Here is a 20,159-nt window from a genome sequence, read left to right as displayed (position 1 = left end):
AAATTTTTTGTAAATATCTATGGCAAGGCCTTTTACTACTTATGGTAAAAAAATATAAATAGATAATGTTTCGGTGTAGCGAAAACAGGTTAACCCTTTTACTTTTCCGGTGTAGCAATTTCTTTTTTGCCACGTGGCAGCATTTAATAAACATGATAATGTCTAGTAAAATATTTTTAATACTCCAAGATCACTAAGTACTTGGTAAATCATTTATTAAATATGATAAAAAATAAATTTTTATATTATCTTTATTTTTATAATTATTTCTACTTCTATCCCTTTCCCTTGTTTTTCCTTTGACAAAGGAGCATGTGTTCCACGATCGTCGAAAATGAGCTCCTGGACCCTTAGCTTGTTTAATGGTTATCACGTGATAGCAGTGGATCACCCCTTTTTCTTTTTATTAAATTTATCATTAATTTACTCATGTAATTACTTCACCTAATTAAGCATCCCTAGAATTTGATTCGTTATTTCTGCTAAAGGAAATAAAATTAATATTAGGGAAATGCAACTGTTATGTTGCAGAAAAACAAAAACCATGTCCTGCTAATCATAGAAAAAACATGTTGGGTTTTTATTTTATTTTTTATTAAAATAATGGATTTCACATAATATTATGTCTGCAGGAAACCTACATTCTGTCCTCCAACGTGAAAGACTTAAGCCCCTTAATATTATTCTATAAGTTGTACACATGCTCGTCTTTTTATTTTACACGTCATCTTATGCTACTAGATTTTGATGAATGTGATATAAACATGACTATTAATATATATGAAGTGAATTAATGTGAAAATATGATTATTTCTATTTTTTTTTTAAATTTCTCCACCACATAAGTTGATCTGAGTACTTGGTGATTTTTCATATGTTATTCTCGTAATTTCAGGGTTAGACATGAAATAAAAAAATACATGCAATATTATAAGGTTCATGATTAATGCGCCTCTTCATGAATTATACAAATGTGCCTCTTTATTTTACCAAATTTTTAGCCGGGAAACATAACATGAAATGAGGATTCCAAAAATTTAATTGCATTAAAATTACTTGCAAAATGAAGTGGCACACTTTCAAATTACTTGTAAAATAAAAAAGCGCGATTCATGAAAAGGTGCATTAAAGTTAATTGTAAAATTAAATTAAATTTTTAGAAACAATTTTTCATTTTATGTCTTTCCCCTAAAATTAATTAATAGCTTCTCATATTATAGTAACAAATTTCATATTGAAATGTTCATTTATTAATTATAATCAATTACATGACTTTGAAAATCAATAATAAATATCTTCTTATAAATAAAAAGGGTTTATATTATTTTACTTTATAGCAATATCTTATTTATATAATAATTTTAATAAAATGGCACAGTTCTTTTTTATTTCTTCATATTTTCAATATCGAAATTTAAGGTTGATTAATTCTTCAAATAAAGGAAAAAGGTTGACTCACATATAAAAAAATTACATCAACTATTTTTAAAAAAATTCAATCGCATTAAATTATTTGATTATTCATATCTTTCAACATATAACAATCATGTTATTTGCATTGAATTACTTAAATTCAAGTGATCCGGGCATACAGTGGTCTTTTTATTAAGAAGATGACATTTGGAGGAAATTTTATTTTTTCTCCCTCTTTTCTCCTTGGTCTCTTCTCTCTCTCCTTCATTTCTCTGAGTTAAATGTGCTCCGGAATTATTAAAATAATTCTCGATCGTGATGCTGCTATCTGGCAGTAGGATTATACATGTTTGGAAAACACAATAAGGTGGTGTTTGGTATAAAGGTATCACAAGACACAAGGATTATCGGTAAACTTTCTTTGGTAAACATCGATTCCCATGTTTGGTAGAAGTATCAAAAATTAATTCTTGGGTATCCAAGTTTTACCGGTAAAGCATTTTACAAAGAAAAATTACTGTTTAGATTACCAAAAATTAGGCGATTTTCATGATTACTAAGGGAAGGGAAAGCAGATAACATATTTTTGAGACAATAATACCCCCAACACACATCAAATTAGTAGGTCCGGTGTCATTAAAAAGTTAAGGTTAGTTTTGTAAAATCAACATATATTACTAGTAATATTTTTTTTTTTTTTGATAATCGACTAGTAATATTTTACTCACAACCAAACATATACTCAGTAAAATTATTAAATATTCCCGATAATATTTACATCTATCAAACAACTTTTTTATATCATTCCCGGTAAATTGGATTTCTTTGTATATTACTGGATATCATGATTTCCGGACATAAAAAAATTTCTCTTATACCAAACACACCCTAAGTACGATTATAAGGTAGTGTTTGATTGAGGTGAAATTTTTTAATACTAGGGAAATGTAAATACTAGAGATCTACAGGGAAAGTGAGTTACATAGAAAAATTTAAAAATAATTGTTTGGTTGGGCAAAATTTTACTAGAAAAATTAAATTAAATTTCTGAATGTGTGTTTGGTTGAAGATAAAATATTGATGAAAAATTTAATGAAATTATAAAACTATCCTTCTAAAAACACCTGTGACTGATTTTTTCAAGAAACTAGTTCCACAGTAGGAATCTTGACAACAAACATCAAGAGCATCTAATTTAGTAGAAGCTTCGATGGCTTTATCATGAGAATCCAGCAACTTATAGCACAAATCAGAGTTCCCATCCAGTTTGCGAAACTGCTTCTTATCTTTGCCACTGCCCCCTCGAGATAAATTTCCCTTCTGACCATTCCCATTCTTCTTTTCAGTCTTCTTCTTCCTGGGTTTCTGCGGTTTCTTGTTTTTGACAGTGTGCGATAATAATGTAGGTATTGGGTCATACACATCAGGGGCCCATTTTACAGTCAATTTCTTTTGTGATCCCCATTTTCCTCTCGGCTATCTTTCATGGCAGATATCAGCTTCAACGGAGGGGTAACTTATCTTATTTTTCATCCCTGTTTTCCATTTATCTGGATTTCACAACAATACCATGGTGGGAGAGGGCAAGTTCAACCGTGAATTTCTTCCATTTTTACACTCATTTGTGAATAGGTGGGCAACGAGGAAGGATGGCTAAGGGGAACGTTATCCTCAACCAAACGTGAAAAAATAGGAAATCCACTTACACTTAGCTGAGATAATTTTCAGAAGTCCTGAACCAAACACTACCTAAGATACTATTAGGTGGCATGCTCGGGGTTAGCATGTCTATGCTATATGAGAATGATAAATAAGTAAGCTATTAGAAATTGACTAGTGATGATGAATTTAAATAGTTTGCTTAAGGTTTCAAATTTTAATCTGAATTCTCCATTATATTCAAATAAAATAAGAATGATAAATAAGTTGATATGATACCATTATAAATTTATAATTTTGACCATAACAATAAAAAAAAAACCCTAAAATAGGTGTGCACAAAAATCTATGAATTCTATAAGGTTAAAAATATATCTTCCTAAAAGGAATGCATATAATTTATCACCTATTCTTCGAGAGAATCCATCGTAAATAAATAAAATGACGGAATTTGATTACAAAAACAGTGATAATTTACAACTTATATGATAACACATTTAAATCGGGTTAAGCCATATAATAAATAATTGATTTAATAATAAAAAGAAGAAGAAAAATGGTAGAGGAGTTTATAGAGTTAATCAACATCAACGTAAGATTTAATTTTGTTTTATTGTAGTATAATTTTTTTATTTTTTTATGTTGGCAAGTATATTACATAATACCATAAAAAATTTTCATGTCAAATATGGATCAAAAGAAAATTCTTATGATTACTTAGTTTGATTTTACTAAAAAGGAATTGTCACCCACCCAAAAAAAAGAAGGAATTGTCATTATGACCATGGTCTAATTTTAGGGAAATAACTTCTCTAATGTGATAACCCTGAATTTTATATCTATTTTCTTCACCTTAAATGTAACTACATTGATTTGTTTTTACTTTTTTACTTAGATTCTTAGGATATCCTTACATTTTTTGGACCATTACCTTTTTCTTTGAATCTGCAGCTACAAAAGGGTTTCTTAGGATTTCTAGTAAGGCATTTATATCATATAAAGCGAAACAAAAGGGCCTACAATCTAATTGGTCGTACTTGTTTCGGGTAGGTTTTCAAGGGCCCGCAGACTTTAAGAACATAAACGATTGAGGTTATATTGATAAATTTATTATTTTACAAACTTACAAAAAGTCTGACTAGTTAGATTTAATATAATTTTTAGAAAAAAAGTTTATCAATATAATTCTCTTCAATATATATATATATATATATATATATATAAATAAAGTGTATGTCAATTCAAGTGATGTAAAGTTGTGTCAAAGATATAGATACTACTTTTTTATGAGAGTGAAATAACATAAATTATATCATTTGAAAAGATAAACATTTTTCTTATATATATTGATTAAATAAAACTTAATTCATCATTGGATTGAAGCGTTAGACCTGTTTTGGTTAAATAAAACTATTTTTAATCCAAAATAGGGATAACCACACCAAACATTTTAAAAAAAGGAACATGTAAACTTTTAAATTAAATGAAAAATTATGAATGGTCCAATTCAAAAAACTTAAGAAGTCAGTGTAGTACCGAATTTTTTTATCGGTTTTTTTCCCCTTTACACATTGGAGCCATTGTCCAATATGAAAGGTGTCGGTTGCAAATATAAAATTTGAGGATTTTCTTGATTTGGGTGTAAGATTTAAAAGCCTTATTCTCTCTTTTAGGTCGTAGATTTTCGACTATTTAACGGTTGTTATTTATTTTAAATTAATAATTAATTAATTAATATAATTTAATAAATTATAATTGTTAGATGAACGAAAATTAATGATTAAGATAAAAAGTAAGACTTCTAAATTTCATACTGAAGTAAAAAGATCTCCCTTCTTATATAAGTCAACAAAATTTCTTTATCTTAACATATCGGAAGGTATTTGTGAAATTTTATTACTAAGTTCCATGCGAAATTCTCAAATGCCTTTTGCAAATGTTAAAAATCCAACTCTTAAGTTCTCTAGGTGAATATATAGAAGTTGTCTAATCATTTTTTTCAATAGGCAAATTGTATGCTACCCTTAGAGAGTTTTAATATCATGTTGTCAAATAAAAATAACGAATTTAGTTGAATAAATGATTAATTATATTATTTTTTATATAAATTATTAAATAAATTGAATAAATAATCGAGAAATTTATAATTAATTAATTCAATTTGATTGGATGTTAGTGCGACTGTTATATGTGTTTTCCGCTTCTCACTCAATAAAAGGGTCAACCTCTTCTCTTCGTTATCGGCGGCACTATGAAATCTCAGAAATAAATAACAAATCAGAAGTCAGAACAAACATTGTAAACTCCTCCGTTTATTTGTATCCTAATGCCCCCTGAGAATTGCGTTCTGTGGCCACCGAAATCTCACCTCGTTAACTCCTTTCCTTTTTTTCCTCGAAACTGTTTTGTGTACTGAAAATTGAGATTGGTTCTTGTCATTGGAGAAAACTGAGAAGCTGTGATAGCATGTTCCCCCTTTAAACCCCAACTCAACAAGTACAGTACAGTACAGTACGAAGCTATAGCTGTGTTGATGCTGTAGTCACTAGCCTCAACCTCACTCACTCTCACTCAAACTTTGTATTGTACCTGACCCATTTCGATGAACCTTAATACCAAGCTTCTTCATTTATAAGTTCAAACTCCATCTTATCAAACAAATTTTTCATTTTTACCCTACTTTTTGGGTTAATGGCTGCTTCTGCTTTGACATTAACATCCCCATTCTTTTTCAGAAAACCCCACTACAGAATCTCACCTTTCAATGGCCATTCCCTCATCTTAAATGGCAAACAATCTTTTAAATCAAACACCTGCTCAACCATTCAAGCTTCCCCCAATTTCAGACCTCCTCTTGCAATTGCTCCTTTTTCATTGACCCAAGTGAGAGCTTCTTCTGATGGATGTTTGGACGTTGCTGATGAAACAGAAAAATTGCTGCTTTTTGAGGAAAAGCCAGTTAAATTCACTCTCTGGGTACTTTTCTGGGCCTCTCTGTCCCTGGCTTGGTTTGCTGTTTCAAGGGATGCTAATGCTGCTGTTGACTCTATTAAAGCCTCTGGCTTTGGCTTAGAGATTGCCAATTCTTTGAGAAAATTGGGCTGGCCTGATGGGGTTGTGGTTTTCACCCTTGCTACTCTTCCTGTGCTTGAACTTCGTGGGGCTATTCCTGTTGGCTATTGGATGCAACTCAACCCTGCAACTTTAACGGTGTTATCCATTCTTGGGTTAGTCCTTTTCTTCTTCCTTTTTTTTAAGCACCCTTCTATGGTTAGCTTATATGAGATATTCTTGAAATTCACTTCAATCATGCAACACATTTGCCACTACTTGACTTTCTAGAATTCCTCATGGTTATTGTTTGGGGGAATGTGTTTGCTTAGTTGCGATACTGATGCATTATGAATCTGCTCCTTCACTAGAACAGTTATGTTAGATTACATTTTCATATGTAATTTTAACATCATAGTTATACAGAAAAGCATGGATTTGGCATGGCAGAATATGCTTCCTTAGTGCTTGTTGTTGTAATTTAGTTTGATTTTTGGTAATATTGGGAGTTCTTCCATGATTGAATGATCAAGCTTTAAGCAATTGATGTAGGAACATGATCCCTGTGCCGTTCATCATACTCTACCTGAAAAGATTTGCATCTTTCCTCGCTGCAAGGAGCTCTTCTGCATCACGGTTCCTTGACATGCTATTTGAGAATGCCAAAGAGAAGGCTGGTCCAGTGGAGGAGTTTCAGTGGCTTGGTCTTATGCTGTTTGTTGCTGTTCCTTTTCCTGGAACAGGAGCATGGTCTGGAGCCATTATAGCATCCATTCTTGATATGCCATTCTGGAGTGCTGTGTCTGCAAATTTCTTTGGTGTTGTATTTGCTGGGCTGCTGGTAAATTTGATAGTGAACCTTGGTCTCAAATACGCATTCATTACCGGTATCATCCTTTTCTTTGTTTCCACATTCATGTGGAGCATCCTTAGAAATCTTAAAAAAGGTTTGAGCTCATCAAGCTGACGTAAGTGTTTTATTTTCCTTTATCAGTACACAGACAATTGTTAAAGTTTTGTTGTTCATTCTCTTCCTTGGTTTTTATGAGCTTAGGCTACTAGTTCAATAATATATAAGATTGCAATGGCTGATATTTTGTACATCCACTTTTGTCTGATGTTTAGGGAAAGTAGGAGAGTCAGCTAACTGATATTCCTTGTTGCCGAACATCCTGCTTCTGATTAAAAATTTCGCCCATCTAGATTATGTTTTCACTTGGGACCTTCAGACCTAATCAAATTATAACTTTTGTGGTGCATCTTTTCTTTCTTTATTTCATTTTTTTTTAAATAAACAATTTAACAATTTAAGATGAACCCCCTGCATTTGGTTCTTCAAACTAAATTTGAGTGTCCATAAAACTTTGACTGAAGGTAGGAACGTGTATGTCACTCCCAGTACCTACACCTTCCAGTTGTTTGTATGTTGTGCTTTGACATTAAGATTACTGATTGAGTACATCCTCATTTGCCACAGAAAAATTGGTTATGTTTAAATTTGATCCTATACTAGTTTCAAGTTTTTTACACTATCATTCAATGATATGTTAATACAATAATCAAAGAGAAGTTGACCCCCAAGGCAGTTTTTGTGATAGTCAGACTCTTTTGTAGGATTTGTCAACACATTGTTTGATGATTGTGTGAAGAAGATCTATGTTTACAGTGGATCAAATTAAATCATAGTTGGCTTACAGTATCTTAAGTGTATTTTGCTTTTTGATCTATCTGCTACTGGGAATTCAATAATCTCTAATCTGAATAGTCGTGTGTTAATGGTTGTCCCTTAAATTTCTGAATCTCAATTGTCAACCAACTTTTCCTGTATGTATGTAGTATTATGACCAACCTTTTCCTCCACTTTTGTTTAAAATATATGTTTTGCAGTATTTCAAAATCTCAATTTCTTTCAGTTATGTTCATATTCGAAGTGTTTATTCTCTTATCTGTTGAAAATAAAATAAAATAAGACAAAGATACTGTTTTAAATAATGATTATGCAAACATCACTGCATTTTAAATGAAAAGTTTTGTCCAGCTAGTCCCCATTATGGTTGCCAATTTTGGGGGCTGTTAGAGATTCTACATTTATAGGTTGATTTCTTGTAAAAAGTTTGGTGTATTATAAGGAATGCTGATTTTGTAGATGTTGGAACTTGATTTTGTTGATCTGATTAGGTGTCTTTATCTAGCTTCTGGTTGCAGCTCTAATAAAAGGTGTATTGTTTCAGCTCTTTCTCCAGAATTTTCCCTCCCTGAAGAAAACCATCCATGAATAACATATTTAGGGTTGAAACTTAATTGCTGGCTCCTAATATACAAACTGCTTGTGAAGCGTAAATTTAAGACTTAGCCTATGTTTGGATTTGTGGAAATAGAAGGAATGGAATACCATCTGTTACCATTGTTTGGATTTCCTAAAATTTGAAGAAATGGAATGGAATAGGATTTAGCCTTTTCATCCCATTCCTTCCAATACTCTCATTTTTCTTTTCCCCTCCATTTAAGGTATAACTCTGACCATCCGTTTGGGAACTTTACTCTGTTCCATCATAAAATATCCAAATAATGATATGGTAATTTTATTCCATTCCATATTATCTCTTTCCATTTCATCCATCATTAGATATCCAAACATAGCACCTTAAAGAACAGGGCTAAAGAAACTTTTTTGCCATGATATAAAATCTATGATTTAGAACAAAAGTTTTATCAAATTTATGATAAATCTTTAAATTAAATATCCTGGACTTTGATCGAAATTCCAATGTGGTGCTACTGCTTTATACTTATCAAAAACCTTGGAACTGAGACTATTGTGAGAAAAATTTGTGTATGGGATTTACTGCAGGTACTGATGAAGTCCTTTTTCCCCCCTTCCCCTTGGATACTTGTACGATGATTAATCGTTAAATATTTGTTGATTGTTGATTCTTGGGATATATTTCCCTGGAGTAATCTCCATAACTTGAACTATAATTCATCAATAAACATTTATTATTGTTGGTTTTCATGATATATTTGCTTGAAGTAATCTCCTATATATCTGACAGTTCAGGCATCTATCACAATATATACTTATGGTCAACTAAGAGATATGATGTACTAGGTAAAATGCTGCAGTTGTAACTGTGTGCAATAGATTTGTTTCTCTTAACACTGATAGTTTGAGAGGAATTGTACAAAGCTTGATTTAGCGTTGACAAAATAGTAGTATGTGCTAAGGGTTTTTTTGTGTGTGTGTGTGGCTTCCCTGCAATATCAAATGATGAAGATCAGAGACAGTTGCAAGACCAAACAAAAAGCACAGGAATTTGTTGAAAATTGATAAAATAAATAAATAAAAACCAACATACATTTTGCTTAAAAACGTTCAGAAAATACTATTATTAGCTCTCGAATTTTCTATATGTGACAGCATATCAGGTGTCAAACGAAGCAAACGGAGACTCCTCTCCATTTTAAGTTCCGTGATACGTTTAATCGTTGCTTGATGATTATGCCAATTATCTATAGCAGGCATGCTCTGAAAATATTGATGCTGAAGTTCCGCAAGTTGTTCATACTTTGTGATCTGATGGTCCAGGTCACCGACGCATACACCATTAAGCTTTTGTAGCACATCCATTGCAATTTCCTCAACAATTTCATACTCTGTCCTGAACTTACACAAACATCAAGCAAATTGACACATATAAGCATCTCAAGTTCTCACAAATACATATCTAGTTTTAAAATAAGCAAACACAAAAATCATTTCAACATCAGGGATACCAAAAAAGTAAAATAAAATAAAAGAAAGAGTAAATATCATTTTTGGTTGTCAGTAAATTTCACAATGTCTGCTTTAGTTCTTATCAAATAAAAAGGCTATTCATGGTCTCTAATAAATTCAAAATAGATCAATTTAGTTGAAATCGTGGTCCCTTACAAATTCAAAAAAGATCCACGTCCCTCAAAAGGATTAAAATGGGTTCACTTTGAATTTCTTAGAGATCACGAATAGTCTTTTTTATTTGCTAAGGACTAAAGCGGTCATCGTAACCGAAGTAGGGTATTTACTCTAAAAGGAAGGTTTGCATTTCCTTTTGTAGTTTTAGTGTTATTTTGATAGGAAGAGTACTAAACTACAAGTTTATTGGTATAGAGTTACCTGTTGACATTGCAATCCCAACCAGAAAGATTGGCTGCTTCTTCCAAACTCTCCCTCCACTTTCTTACCATGTTCATATCCTGAAAGTTTCGGTCGTGTTTAGCAAATGCCTCTGCATAGCTTTCCCTCTGTTTCCTCACATCGGAAGGATCTATATCATAGAAAATAGGTATTATAATTTGGCCTCTGGTCTTTCCACATTCAAGTATTTTCAGGAGCTCATCCAAACACCACTTAGAAGCTGCATAGTTTTTAGAGAAAACAATGACAGAAAGCTTGGCTTCCTCGATGGCCCTAACAAGGGTTGTTGATATTTCATCACCTCTCTCAAGATTGTTGTCCATATAGGTTCTGATATCTAATCTTTTCAAAGCAGCATTAAGATGGCTTGTGAAGGTCTTGCGTGTGTCCTCACTTCTAAAGCTAATGAACACCTCGTGCATTTCTGAAGGAGTATTGGAGGAAGATGACCGTGCCATTATATTATTATGATATACTATTTAGCTAGCTTTCTGTTTATTATGAGATTATAGAACTTTGAACACTCTCCTTTTATAGGTTAATGCATCTCTGTAACCCATGGAAGAAAAAAAAGAGAGAAGTGAATTGTGACAGCCTGGAGTTTGAATCTCATGGTTACTTCGCTCTGCCTTGCCCGAAAGTGAAATGGAAAACAAATGAAATAAAATAAAATAAAAATAAGGTGCATTCAGGTCAAATGAATTAGCAGGGTACAGAAAGTCATGATTGTATGTGTGAAAAGGATATAAGAGTTTCGCACAAAACTCGGCCAATCCAATATTTTGAAGCAACTTGACACAAAAATTGAAGAAAATATATTCCATTTTTCTTTTTAAGTCTTAAATAAGATTGAAGAGGTCGATTTCCGATAGACTTCAAAAGTTTGACTTGGAAATTAATAAACTAAGGTAGTCTCTTATCATGACTCAAAGTTACGACATTTAAAATTTTTCACCAACACCAATCCGACTAATCCTATTTTATTTGTGGGTTAGAAGTTTTTTCCATATGCTTTTTTTCAGGAGACGGTTCCGTATTCTGAAAAATATGTGAGTGCTATACATAACTTCTTTATCCTGCAGTTGAAAAGACATGTTCCCCTTTCATTTTTTATATTTTTTCTTATGTTAGAGAAAAGAAAGACAAAAAATTATAGTAAGAGTGGCTAAATTTATAGGGTTTTCGTTTTGTCCTTTAACATGATATGATAAAGTTTCATACACAACATTTTGTGGGGTTTGCATTTTTTGAAGCAAAAAAAAATAAAAAATTAAAGCATGGAAAACGAATCTCAGTAACATAACACAATCACTTCCCTACAACATAACTTTTATAAAATCCAAATTTATATCCAAAAACTGCGAATTTGTAACAGAATGCTAGAGCTTTACGCACTGTTACTTCTTTTTCTTATTTTTAATTTGTTAAGTAGAAAATACACATATCTTAAAAATGTTTATCAATCGGGAGACTTTGTGAGTCATAGGTAAATTGCTTAAATCTAAATACCAAAAAAAAAAAAAATTGCTTAAATCTTGCAAAATGGATTTTAATATTGATAAATTACAAAGGTTCCTTGAATATTGATGTATTATGTCAGTATGAGATATAACTCTATGCAAAGTTACATGTTTAAAAGGCATGGAATGACCCTTGTAGTTTGCAATTCTATGACAGTCAAGGGGGCAAAGTTGTGACATACTCATTGCAACGTGTGTTATTTTATCCATTTTGTATTGATAGTGGATTTTATAAGTGAAATAAAGCTTTGTAACATACTCATTACAATTGTCTGTGGACAAAATCAACCACAGCTACTGTAACTCCGTTTAAAAATAACTTATATTTTCATGGTTGCAAGGAAGTTCAATCCAGCGCCAACTTAAGCACTACATGAATAAATACAAACCATTCAACATCATCTAACAACTTTCGCTTTGTATAATTAATTAGAGTCGTTAAATATAAATAGATCGATCAACGATTAAGATTTGGTATAAGATTTTATTTATTTTTTACTTTAATATAAGTTGTTCCTCCTCCCCCCCCCCTCTCTCTCTATATATATATATAAGGTTATATTTATAAATTTTTTGTTTATAAATTCTTACAAACTACACTATGTCTGATCAGTAATACATCTTGAATAGAGTATTACCGATCAGACATAGTGTAGTTTGTAAGTTTATAAAAAAACTTACCGGAGTGTCGTATAAAACTAGGAATAATAATTTGTAAGTAGTTATTACTTCTCATTGAGTGATCATTTGTTCTTACTAAGTGACTAATAATATCAAATAGTTTTCCTTTTGTAATGATACATGAAATAATAAAGATATTTGTGAGTCACAATTTATTAACTAATTATAAATTATAATTATTAGATTCACGGGGCAGAATATACTTATTACCAAAAAAGTTTATCACTTTTACAACCAATCTAATCACCGTTGATTTCTGTCATTTTAACGATTATAATTTATTGAGTTTATTGAGAATTAATAATTAATTAATAAGTGTGATCCAATAATTTTCAATAAATTATAACCGTTAGATTGACGAAAATCAACGATGATTAAATTGGTTGTAAATGTGATAAACTTTTTTGTTGGTAAATATATTCTTCCCCTAGATTCACAACTTATTTTAAGACTTTATTATATCTTGATAGTTGTATATATAATCTAGCTCATAGAAGAAAGAAAAGAGGTGTGAGAACTGGGATTTGAATTTTGTTGTTACTAGTTTACTACGTTCTTTTTATAGATTCGCATAGAATCAGCCAGCAAGGTTGCTCATTCTATTGGTGGGACAATCCACAACATTCCATATTGTTGCTACTCACGACAAGTGCACCGATCGTACAAGTAATATAATGTGTTAAGTAAGAGATCGTTCCCACGAGGATTATACTCAAGCACTAATTCACTATCGCGACTTAAGTTGGACAATCAATGTTGTAGTTGGAAATAAGATTTGAATTTAAAATATTAAATAGCAAAACTAATTAATCGCAATAATTAAAAGAAAACAAGAAAGTAAAAATTTGAATTAACTAACGTAAATAAAAACGTAGCCAGTGTTTCGATTTCCTTCAATCTCTTTATTACATTTCAATTCCTTCTTCACGTTAATCGTCCTTAGTATCAATCTAATCAATTCTTTCGCATGTTATTAGAGCTCAATTCCTTGTTACCCTAAAACCTTTACAAACTTGAAAGAACCCTAGTTCCCCGGTTATTCCCCAAGCATGCAAGCATTACGTTCAAAAATCTTAACGATTACGCAAATCCTATGTCTATTCCTAGAATCATAACGTTCACGATGAAGTTATCAGATATGGATCACACACCAACATCCCTATTGTCATGCATTTACCTATGATCAATATATAAGATTCAAGCCTATATATAAAGCATTAAAAACAAATAACTTCATTCATGATATAAAAGAAAATTAACATAACGAATTGTTCAAAGCATAATAAATTGATTGAATTCTATCTAACCCTAACTACTTAAAGAATTAGCTAAACATCGAAAAATCAAGAACAAAATACAATATAAAAGCTCCCCCAAACTCCATAGGTGATTGGTGAATCTTCAATATCTCCAGTGAAAACTTGACGTTGATCCGTCTCCGCCGCTCACGAACATGAATCTGATGAATCTTCTGCGTTCCTTCTATCTCCAAGCACCAAGAATTGTTTTGCAATGTAAAAGTTCTGTATTTCTGGTCCCCAATGGTGTTTTTATAGGTCAAGAGTTCGCATCTTAATAAGACACCTTGAATGGGCCTAGGTTGGATCTGTCGGGGCGCTTAAGCTTGCTGTAGCGCGCTTAAGCCCCCTAGGACGGTGATTTCAGATTCGCGTTTGCGCGCTTAAGCGCGCTGGAGGGCGTTTAAGCGCGCTCTCGACTTGGAAATTCCTTCTGGCCGTGCGCTTAAGCCCTGAGTTGGGGGCTTAAGCGCCCAGAGGCAGTGACAAATGCGTTTTTAGGGAGCTTAAACTTCGAAATGGGGGCTTAAGCTCCCATAGGCAGAGGCTATTTGCTTGTTTAGGAGGCTTAAGCTTCAAGATGGGGCTTAAGCCTCCTTCCTCTCTCAACAACTTGATAGGATCTTTAATCTTCTTGTTTCCACCTTGATCCATCATCTTTTCTGATTTGATTTTCCTTTATCCAAAATCTTCATATTTGAATCTCTTTGTCATCAAATCCCTTAAAAATAGCAAATATTATTTAATTAAGTAACAATCAGATAATGTTCATGATTATCATATTAAACCCTAGTTTTTGACTTATTTCATTAGATAATTCATATTATTTAGTCCATAAAACAAGATAAATTAAAGGTTTATCACATATCTTCCTTAATTAGAACAAAAAAGAAAGAAAGAAAGAAATCAACAACATACAACAGCAGGAAGCCGGTATTTGAATTTAATGGTTATTTCCTTCTACCTTCCCCAATAAAACAGCTGTATACATGAAAGATTAACTAAGGAAAATTAATCTAGAGAGCTACTAAGAATTAATATTTAATCTTAATGAACATAGAAAGTTTAAATTCTCAAGAAGAACAGTACAAAATTTAATTAGACATAAGAATACTAAATTTAATCTAATAGACAAAAAAATACTTATTACAAAAAAATTACGAATGACTATTTCTTGGTAATAAGTGATTATTTTTTTTGGTAATAAAGTGATTATTTGTTTTTACTAAATGGTTAGTAACTGTAAATGAAATTATACGTTAGATATATAAAACTAGGGACAATTTGTAAATAGTTATTACTTCTCAGAGTGATCATTTGTCCTTACTAAGTAACTAATAATAATAACTTTTATTTTTTTGTAAGATTACATGAAGTTATAAAGAAATTTGTGAGTCACTATTCATTAACAAATTATTTGTTCTTGTTAAGTGGAATAATTATAAATAAAGTTAGCCTTTAATGTTTCTATAGTAAATGTAGATAAGTTATCTACATTTATTCTCAAAATAACGTCGTTTCAGATTGAAAAATTAAAAACTTATAATGAGAAAAACTATTATAACCTTGAAATAATTTATAATTACAAAAATATCTTGATTTCCGTTCCAAAACAACATCATTTTAGGCTCAATATAGATAATTTATCTAGGCAGAAAAGTGAACCCATAAAGTTATATATATATACAGGATCAATGACTTAAAAAGATTTTGCAAATTGTTAAGTTATAACTTGTTATTGAGTAATAATTTGTTCTTATTAAGTGACTAATATGACTAGATATAACTTGCCTTTTTGTCTCTTCATGTATATAAAAAAACATTTTCCTTTTTGTCGAGATATAATAAAGTCATAATAGAAGTTGTGAATAATTATTGCTTGCATGTTAATAAATTTTTTTTAACTAGGCAGTTCTTTCTTTTATTAAAGGTATTTTTAATATTCACCAAAAAAGAAGAAGGTATTTTAATTGTCTATATAAAATAAATATAATGATTCCTCTTTCTATATGCATGTTATTACTCTTAATAATATGAATATTTTATTTCCCTTAAAATTAAATATTTCGTTTTAACGGTCAACCCTTTTTTTTTTTGAATTAGCTGGGCACATAAAGTCAAGATTTTGTGTGTGAAAAGAATAATAAGCGTTTCACACAAAACTCGGCGAATCCAATGTTTTTATGCAACTTGACACATAATTAGAGAAAGTCAATTCCACTTTTCTATTTAATTAGTCTTCGCATGTCTACCAAAAAAAAAAAAAAAAGTCTTCGCATAATTGAACGGATGATTTCACGTAGACAAAAAGGAAAAAGTTAAACTAGAATAAGTTTCAATGTTTTCATTCTTCAATTAAGTATCTCCATAAGTATTATTATGATCACAATGAAACTAATCTTTTTAAATACTGTTACGGTTAAAAACTTTCTTAATAATTATCTTTGACGTTTTGAGAGAAATTTAAAGCTTTAATTCTAGAACTCATTCCGAATCAGATTAGTCGTGAAACAATGAACTGAATGGAATATCTCCACACACACAAAATTATCTTTGGCATGATTTGAAACTTAACGTTGTAAGTTTTTACAATTTTATTAAATTTTCAAATAGGTTTCTATAACGTAATAAGTTCATATAACGGATGACCATTAGATTTTAGAGGAAGGTTATACTTAACACGATTAAGTTTATTATTTTTTATCATTAAATCTTAATCGTTGATTTGTATCAATCTAACTGCTATAATTTATTGTCAATTATTATCCAATAAATTATAACCATCAGATTGATGAAAATCAACGGTTAAGATTTAGTAATAAGAAGTGATAAACTTAATTGGTGGTAAGTATATCCTTCTCCTATATTTTATTGATTAATGTTTACATTTATTTGTGCGTTAGTACTTTTTATTGTTATTATATATTTTAGGAGCTTAATTGTAAAAATTATAATCAATAAAGATTTAATTAAAAACAATTCCATGTGATATCTTTATTTTTTATTTTTTCACATTAGAGGTGCAAACACCTACATATCAAGGATTAAGTGTACATCTTTGAGCGAAGACAGATTTTTCAGTAAACGTTTGAGTGAACATGGATAAGTGTTATTTGTTAGATCATAGTTTTTGTTGAAGTATAAACAAGATTGTTGCATTATGTAGCGTCTCTTTTCGTGGTTGAATCTAAAATTAATTTTATCCATATCAACTATGTTATGACTTACAAGACGAAATATTTGATATTTTTAATTAATTTTTATTATATTTATTGTATATTTCAGAGTTCATTTACTGTCTCCTAAAAAAGTGAGATAGAAAGCATCGGAGAGGCATCGAATCGTATTGATGAAGGACAACCAATACGGATAAAAAAAATTAAATTATATTGTGCAATGCAAAAATCACATTTTGATATTGAGCCCCGATCGTACACAGTTGAAAATCAACTACAGATTACCTTCGCCGTAAAAAATTAGGAAATGATCCGTTTATAATTTTTTTTTTTACAAATTATATTAAGTATGACTTGTCATACACTCTTAATTGAAGTATGACCAGTCATATTTAGTGTTGTTTGTAAACAAAAAATTTGTATATATAACTTTTTCTTAAAAAAATTTGTAAATATAACTTAAAAACTTACAACCGTAGGATTACAACGGGATGTTGTGAATTTAGTTTTCCAATGGCGGACAATCTGCGTCCTATTCTATCTAATAGTCGACCAACAATTTTGAGAGATTTGACGAAGAAAGGCAAATAAAAATCAACAAAAGTTTTATTAGTTCATATTTAAATATTTCATATTTAAATATTTCATAATAGTAGGAAGCCTTTGATCATATATATGCATTGAGTCATTGACTAATAACAATAATTTTGAAATTTAGAAATCTCATCTTGCTGAAACTTGATAATAACAACAATTGATAAAAAAAAACACTTGTACATTAAAATGGAAAATTATTATTATTGTTTGAATTCCCCAAATGCGAAAGCATGTCAGGTGACAAGCGAAGCATTCGGATACTTCTCTCCATTTTAAGTTCAGTGATCCGTTGAACAGTTGCTTGATGATTTTTCCAATTTTCAACCGAAGGTATGCTTTGAAAATACTGATGTTGAAGCTGCGCAAGTTGCTCATACTTTGTAATCTGCTGATCTAGGTCGCCTACATATACTCGATTTAATTTTTCTAACACATCCTTCGCAATTTTCTCGATAACTTCAGATTCCATCCTGCATGTATGTAATGTAATCATCATGGTAAAAGGTATACCCACTAATTAAGAAATTACTACAAATCTCTATACATTCTCTAATATTAATCCCAAGAAAAAAAAATACAACATGGGGCAAAAAATAACATCATCAATTAATTGAGAAATAAAAGATGGGAAAAGATTCGTTTACAAACTTTTTTTACAAATTACATTAAGAGTAAACACCCTTTTTGGTCCCTGCCAATATCTACGAAATCCTTTTTAGTCCTTGACAATAAAAAAAGGACCAAATTGGTCCCTAACAGTATGTAAAAAGGGATACATTAGTGATTGATGAGTTGACATAAGGACTAATGTGGTAATTTTTTCATAATTTTAGGGACCAATTTGGTCCTTTTTTATTGTCAGGACTAAAAAAGATTTCGTAGATATTGTCAGGGACCAAAAATAGTGTTTACTCTTACATTAAATATGACCGGTCAGATATGGTGTAATAGGTAAGAATTTGTAAAAAAAAAATTTGTAAATATAATCTTACCGTAAAAAATTATGAAAAAAGTAGAGAAAATTACCTGTTGACAGAGCAATCCCAACCAGAGTAATTAGCAGCTTCTCTCAAAGCCTCCCTCCACTTTTGCACCTTGTCCATTTTACCCTGAAGTTGTTTCTCATGTTTAACGAATGCCTCTGCATAAGTTCCTGTTTGGTTGCGAACGTGGGAGGGATCTATGTCATAGAAAATGGGCAAGACAATTTGACCCTTGATCCTCTTACATTCAAGTATCTTGACAAGCTCATCCAAACACCACTTGGAATTTGCATAATTCTTGGAGAAAACAATGACTGAGAGCTTTGCCTCCTCAATGGCCCTAAGAAGTGCTGATGATATCTCTTCCCCTCTCTCAAGATTGTAGTCTATGTATGTGTTGACTTCGAGCCTTGTTAAGGTCGTATAAAGATGGCCTGTGAAAGTGTAGCGTGTGTCCTCTCCCCTGAAGCTGAGGAACACCTCGTGCTTTTGTTGAGGGGTACTGGTGGAGGAGCTTGACCTTGCCATCTCTATTATTTGGTAGCTAGCTTTTGAGTTTGAGACTCTTTTGTTAATGGAAATGGGATATGGGAAATTTAACTCTTCCTGTGAGTTTAAACACTATGTGAAGTTCCTTTTATAGCATTGTTTAGCTCTGCCAGAACCAATCAAATAAAGATATTCTAACCTTCCCCTAAGTCAACACTCTTGAATTTCAAAGGTTACCAGAAGCAAGTGGATCAAGTCGTTGTCCAGTTAATCAGTAGCCTTAAATTTGAATTTTATGTACGCGATTGTAATGCCCCGTCTCCAGTCGGTTAATTAACATCTATATGTGACTGTAACGGCGCTTAATATCATATTTGATGATAATACACCGGTCCGATAATGGAGTGTTGCAGCGATTATGTTAAAACTTAATAAGAGAGCTTTATCACCCTTATAATTAATCCTATCCAGCTCAAATTTATATTAATCCGCATTGACAACCGGATATAAGATGGTTTATAAAAGAAAATTCAAGATAACTTGGTTTTACCTTCCTAGAAAGCACATTGAAGAGTATTTTTATGAGGAGCAAAATACGGACAGAAAAATTAATGATTGCATGTATGTGTGAAAACTGAAAAGAAAACAGGAGTTTTAGTCAAGCTCATTGATTGATTTCAATATTTTAATTCAATTTGTAAAATAAATAAATATTAAAATCCATTTTTATATTTCAGTAACGAGATAACTGGGATCTGGAAATGGGGATAGACATCAAGTTTGACAAAAGGAGAGAAAAGGATGCTAAGTATGAAAGAACGTGACACATAGTGGTACAGCTCTTCGTCAACAAGTTGATCTTTTTTAGAAAATAAATGATTGGATGCAAATCATGCTAGCTAATCTATGATTAGTTTTGTAATGCATATAATTGGCTAATTAACAATTATGATTACTCTTTAAAAGTAAATAGCATCAGTCTTAATTATGTTAAAATATATTTTTTATCCTTACATCTAACGTGTGTGTATATATATATATATATATATATATATATATATATATATATATATATATATATATATATAGAGAGAGAGAGAGAGAGAGAGAGAGAGAGA

The 20,159-nt window shown here is 31.1% G+C and overlaps 3 protein-coding genes across 3 annotated transcripts; 1 reads left to right on the top strand and 2 right to left on the bottom strand.

Moving 5' to 3' along the window:
- The first annotated feature begins 5,352 nt into the window (after window positions 1-5,352).
- Window positions 5,353-7,178, top strand: LOC133283924 (uncharacterized). The gene is made up of 2 exons (XM_061480856.1): window positions 5,353-6,299; window positions 6,676-7,178. The coding sequence occupies exons 1-2, from the start codon at window positions 5,764-5,766 to the stop codon at window positions 7,088-7,090; spliced, it is 951 nt and encodes a 316-aa protein (XP_061336840.1). The 5' UTR covers window positions 5,353-5,763; the 3' UTR covers window positions 7,091-7,178.
- Window positions 7,179-9,496: 2,318 nt separating this feature from the next.
- Window positions 9,497-10,755, bottom strand: LOC133284017 (disease resistance protein RPV1-like). Its single transcript, XM_061480972.1, has 2 exons — window positions 10,277-10,755; window positions 9,497-9,782 (listed from the first exon to the last, which is right to left on the bottom strand). Exons 1-2 carry the CDS (start codon window positions 10,753-10,755, stop codon window positions 9,497-9,499), a joined length of 765 nt encoding a protein of 254 aa, XP_061336956.1.
- Window positions 10,756-17,750: 6,995 nt separating this feature from the next.
- On the bottom strand, window positions 17,751-19,080 carry LOC133284075 (disease resistance protein RPV1-like). Its single transcript, XM_061481046.1, has 2 exons — window positions 18,596-19,080; window positions 17,751-18,039 (listed from the first exon to the last, which is right to left on the bottom strand). The coding sequence occupies exons 1-2, from the start codon at window positions 19,078-19,080 to the stop codon at window positions 17,751-17,753; spliced, it is 774 nt and encodes a 257-aa protein (XP_061337030.1).
- Window positions 19,081-20,159: the final 1,079 nt, after the last annotated feature.

The sequence above is a fragment of the Gastrolobium bilobum genome, unplaced genomic scaffold (genome assembly GCF_033153095.1).
Source record: "Gastrolobium bilobum isolate Gb01-03AN ecotype WA unplaced genomic scaffold, APGP_CSIRO_Gbil_v1 utg32482, whole genome shotgun sequence".
Classification (NCBI taxonomy): domain Eukaryota; kingdom Viridiplantae; phylum Streptophyta; class Magnoliopsida; order Fabales; family Fabaceae; genus Gastrolobium; species Gastrolobium bilobum.
The sequence above is the reverse complement of the archived record's forward strand: the minus strand, read 5'-3'. Positions and strand labels throughout refer to the sequence as shown.

What these genes read in the sequence shown, in the direction of transcription:
- LOC133283924 (XM_061480856.1), top strand. Translation starts at nt 5,764, where the DNA reads ATGGCTGCTTCTGCTTTGACATTAACATCCCCATTCTTTTTCAGAAAA. An exon ending in ACGGTGTTATCCATTCTTGG is followed by an intron (nt 6,300 to 6,675) that starts GTTAGTCCTTTT and finishes CAATTGATGTAG; the next exon opens with GAACATGATCCCTGTGCCGT.
- LOC133284017 (XM_061480972.1), bottom strand. Translation starts at nt 10,755, where the DNA reads ATGGCACGGTCATCTTCCTCCAATACTCCTTCAGAAATGCACGAGGTG. An exon ending in TGGGATTGCAATGTCAACAG is followed by an intron (nt 9,783 to 10,276) that starts GTAACTCTATAC and finishes GTGTAAGTTCAG; the next exon opens with GACAGAGTATGAAATTGTTG.
- LOC133284075 (XM_061481046.1), bottom strand. Translation starts at nt 19,080, where the DNA reads ATGGCAAGGTCAAGCTCCTCCACCAGTACCCCTCAACAAAAGCACGAG. An exon ending in TGGGATTGCTCTGTCAACAG is followed by an intron (nt 18,040 to 18,595) that starts GTAATTTTCTCT and finishes ACATACATGCAG; the next exon opens with GATGGAATCTGAAGTTATCG.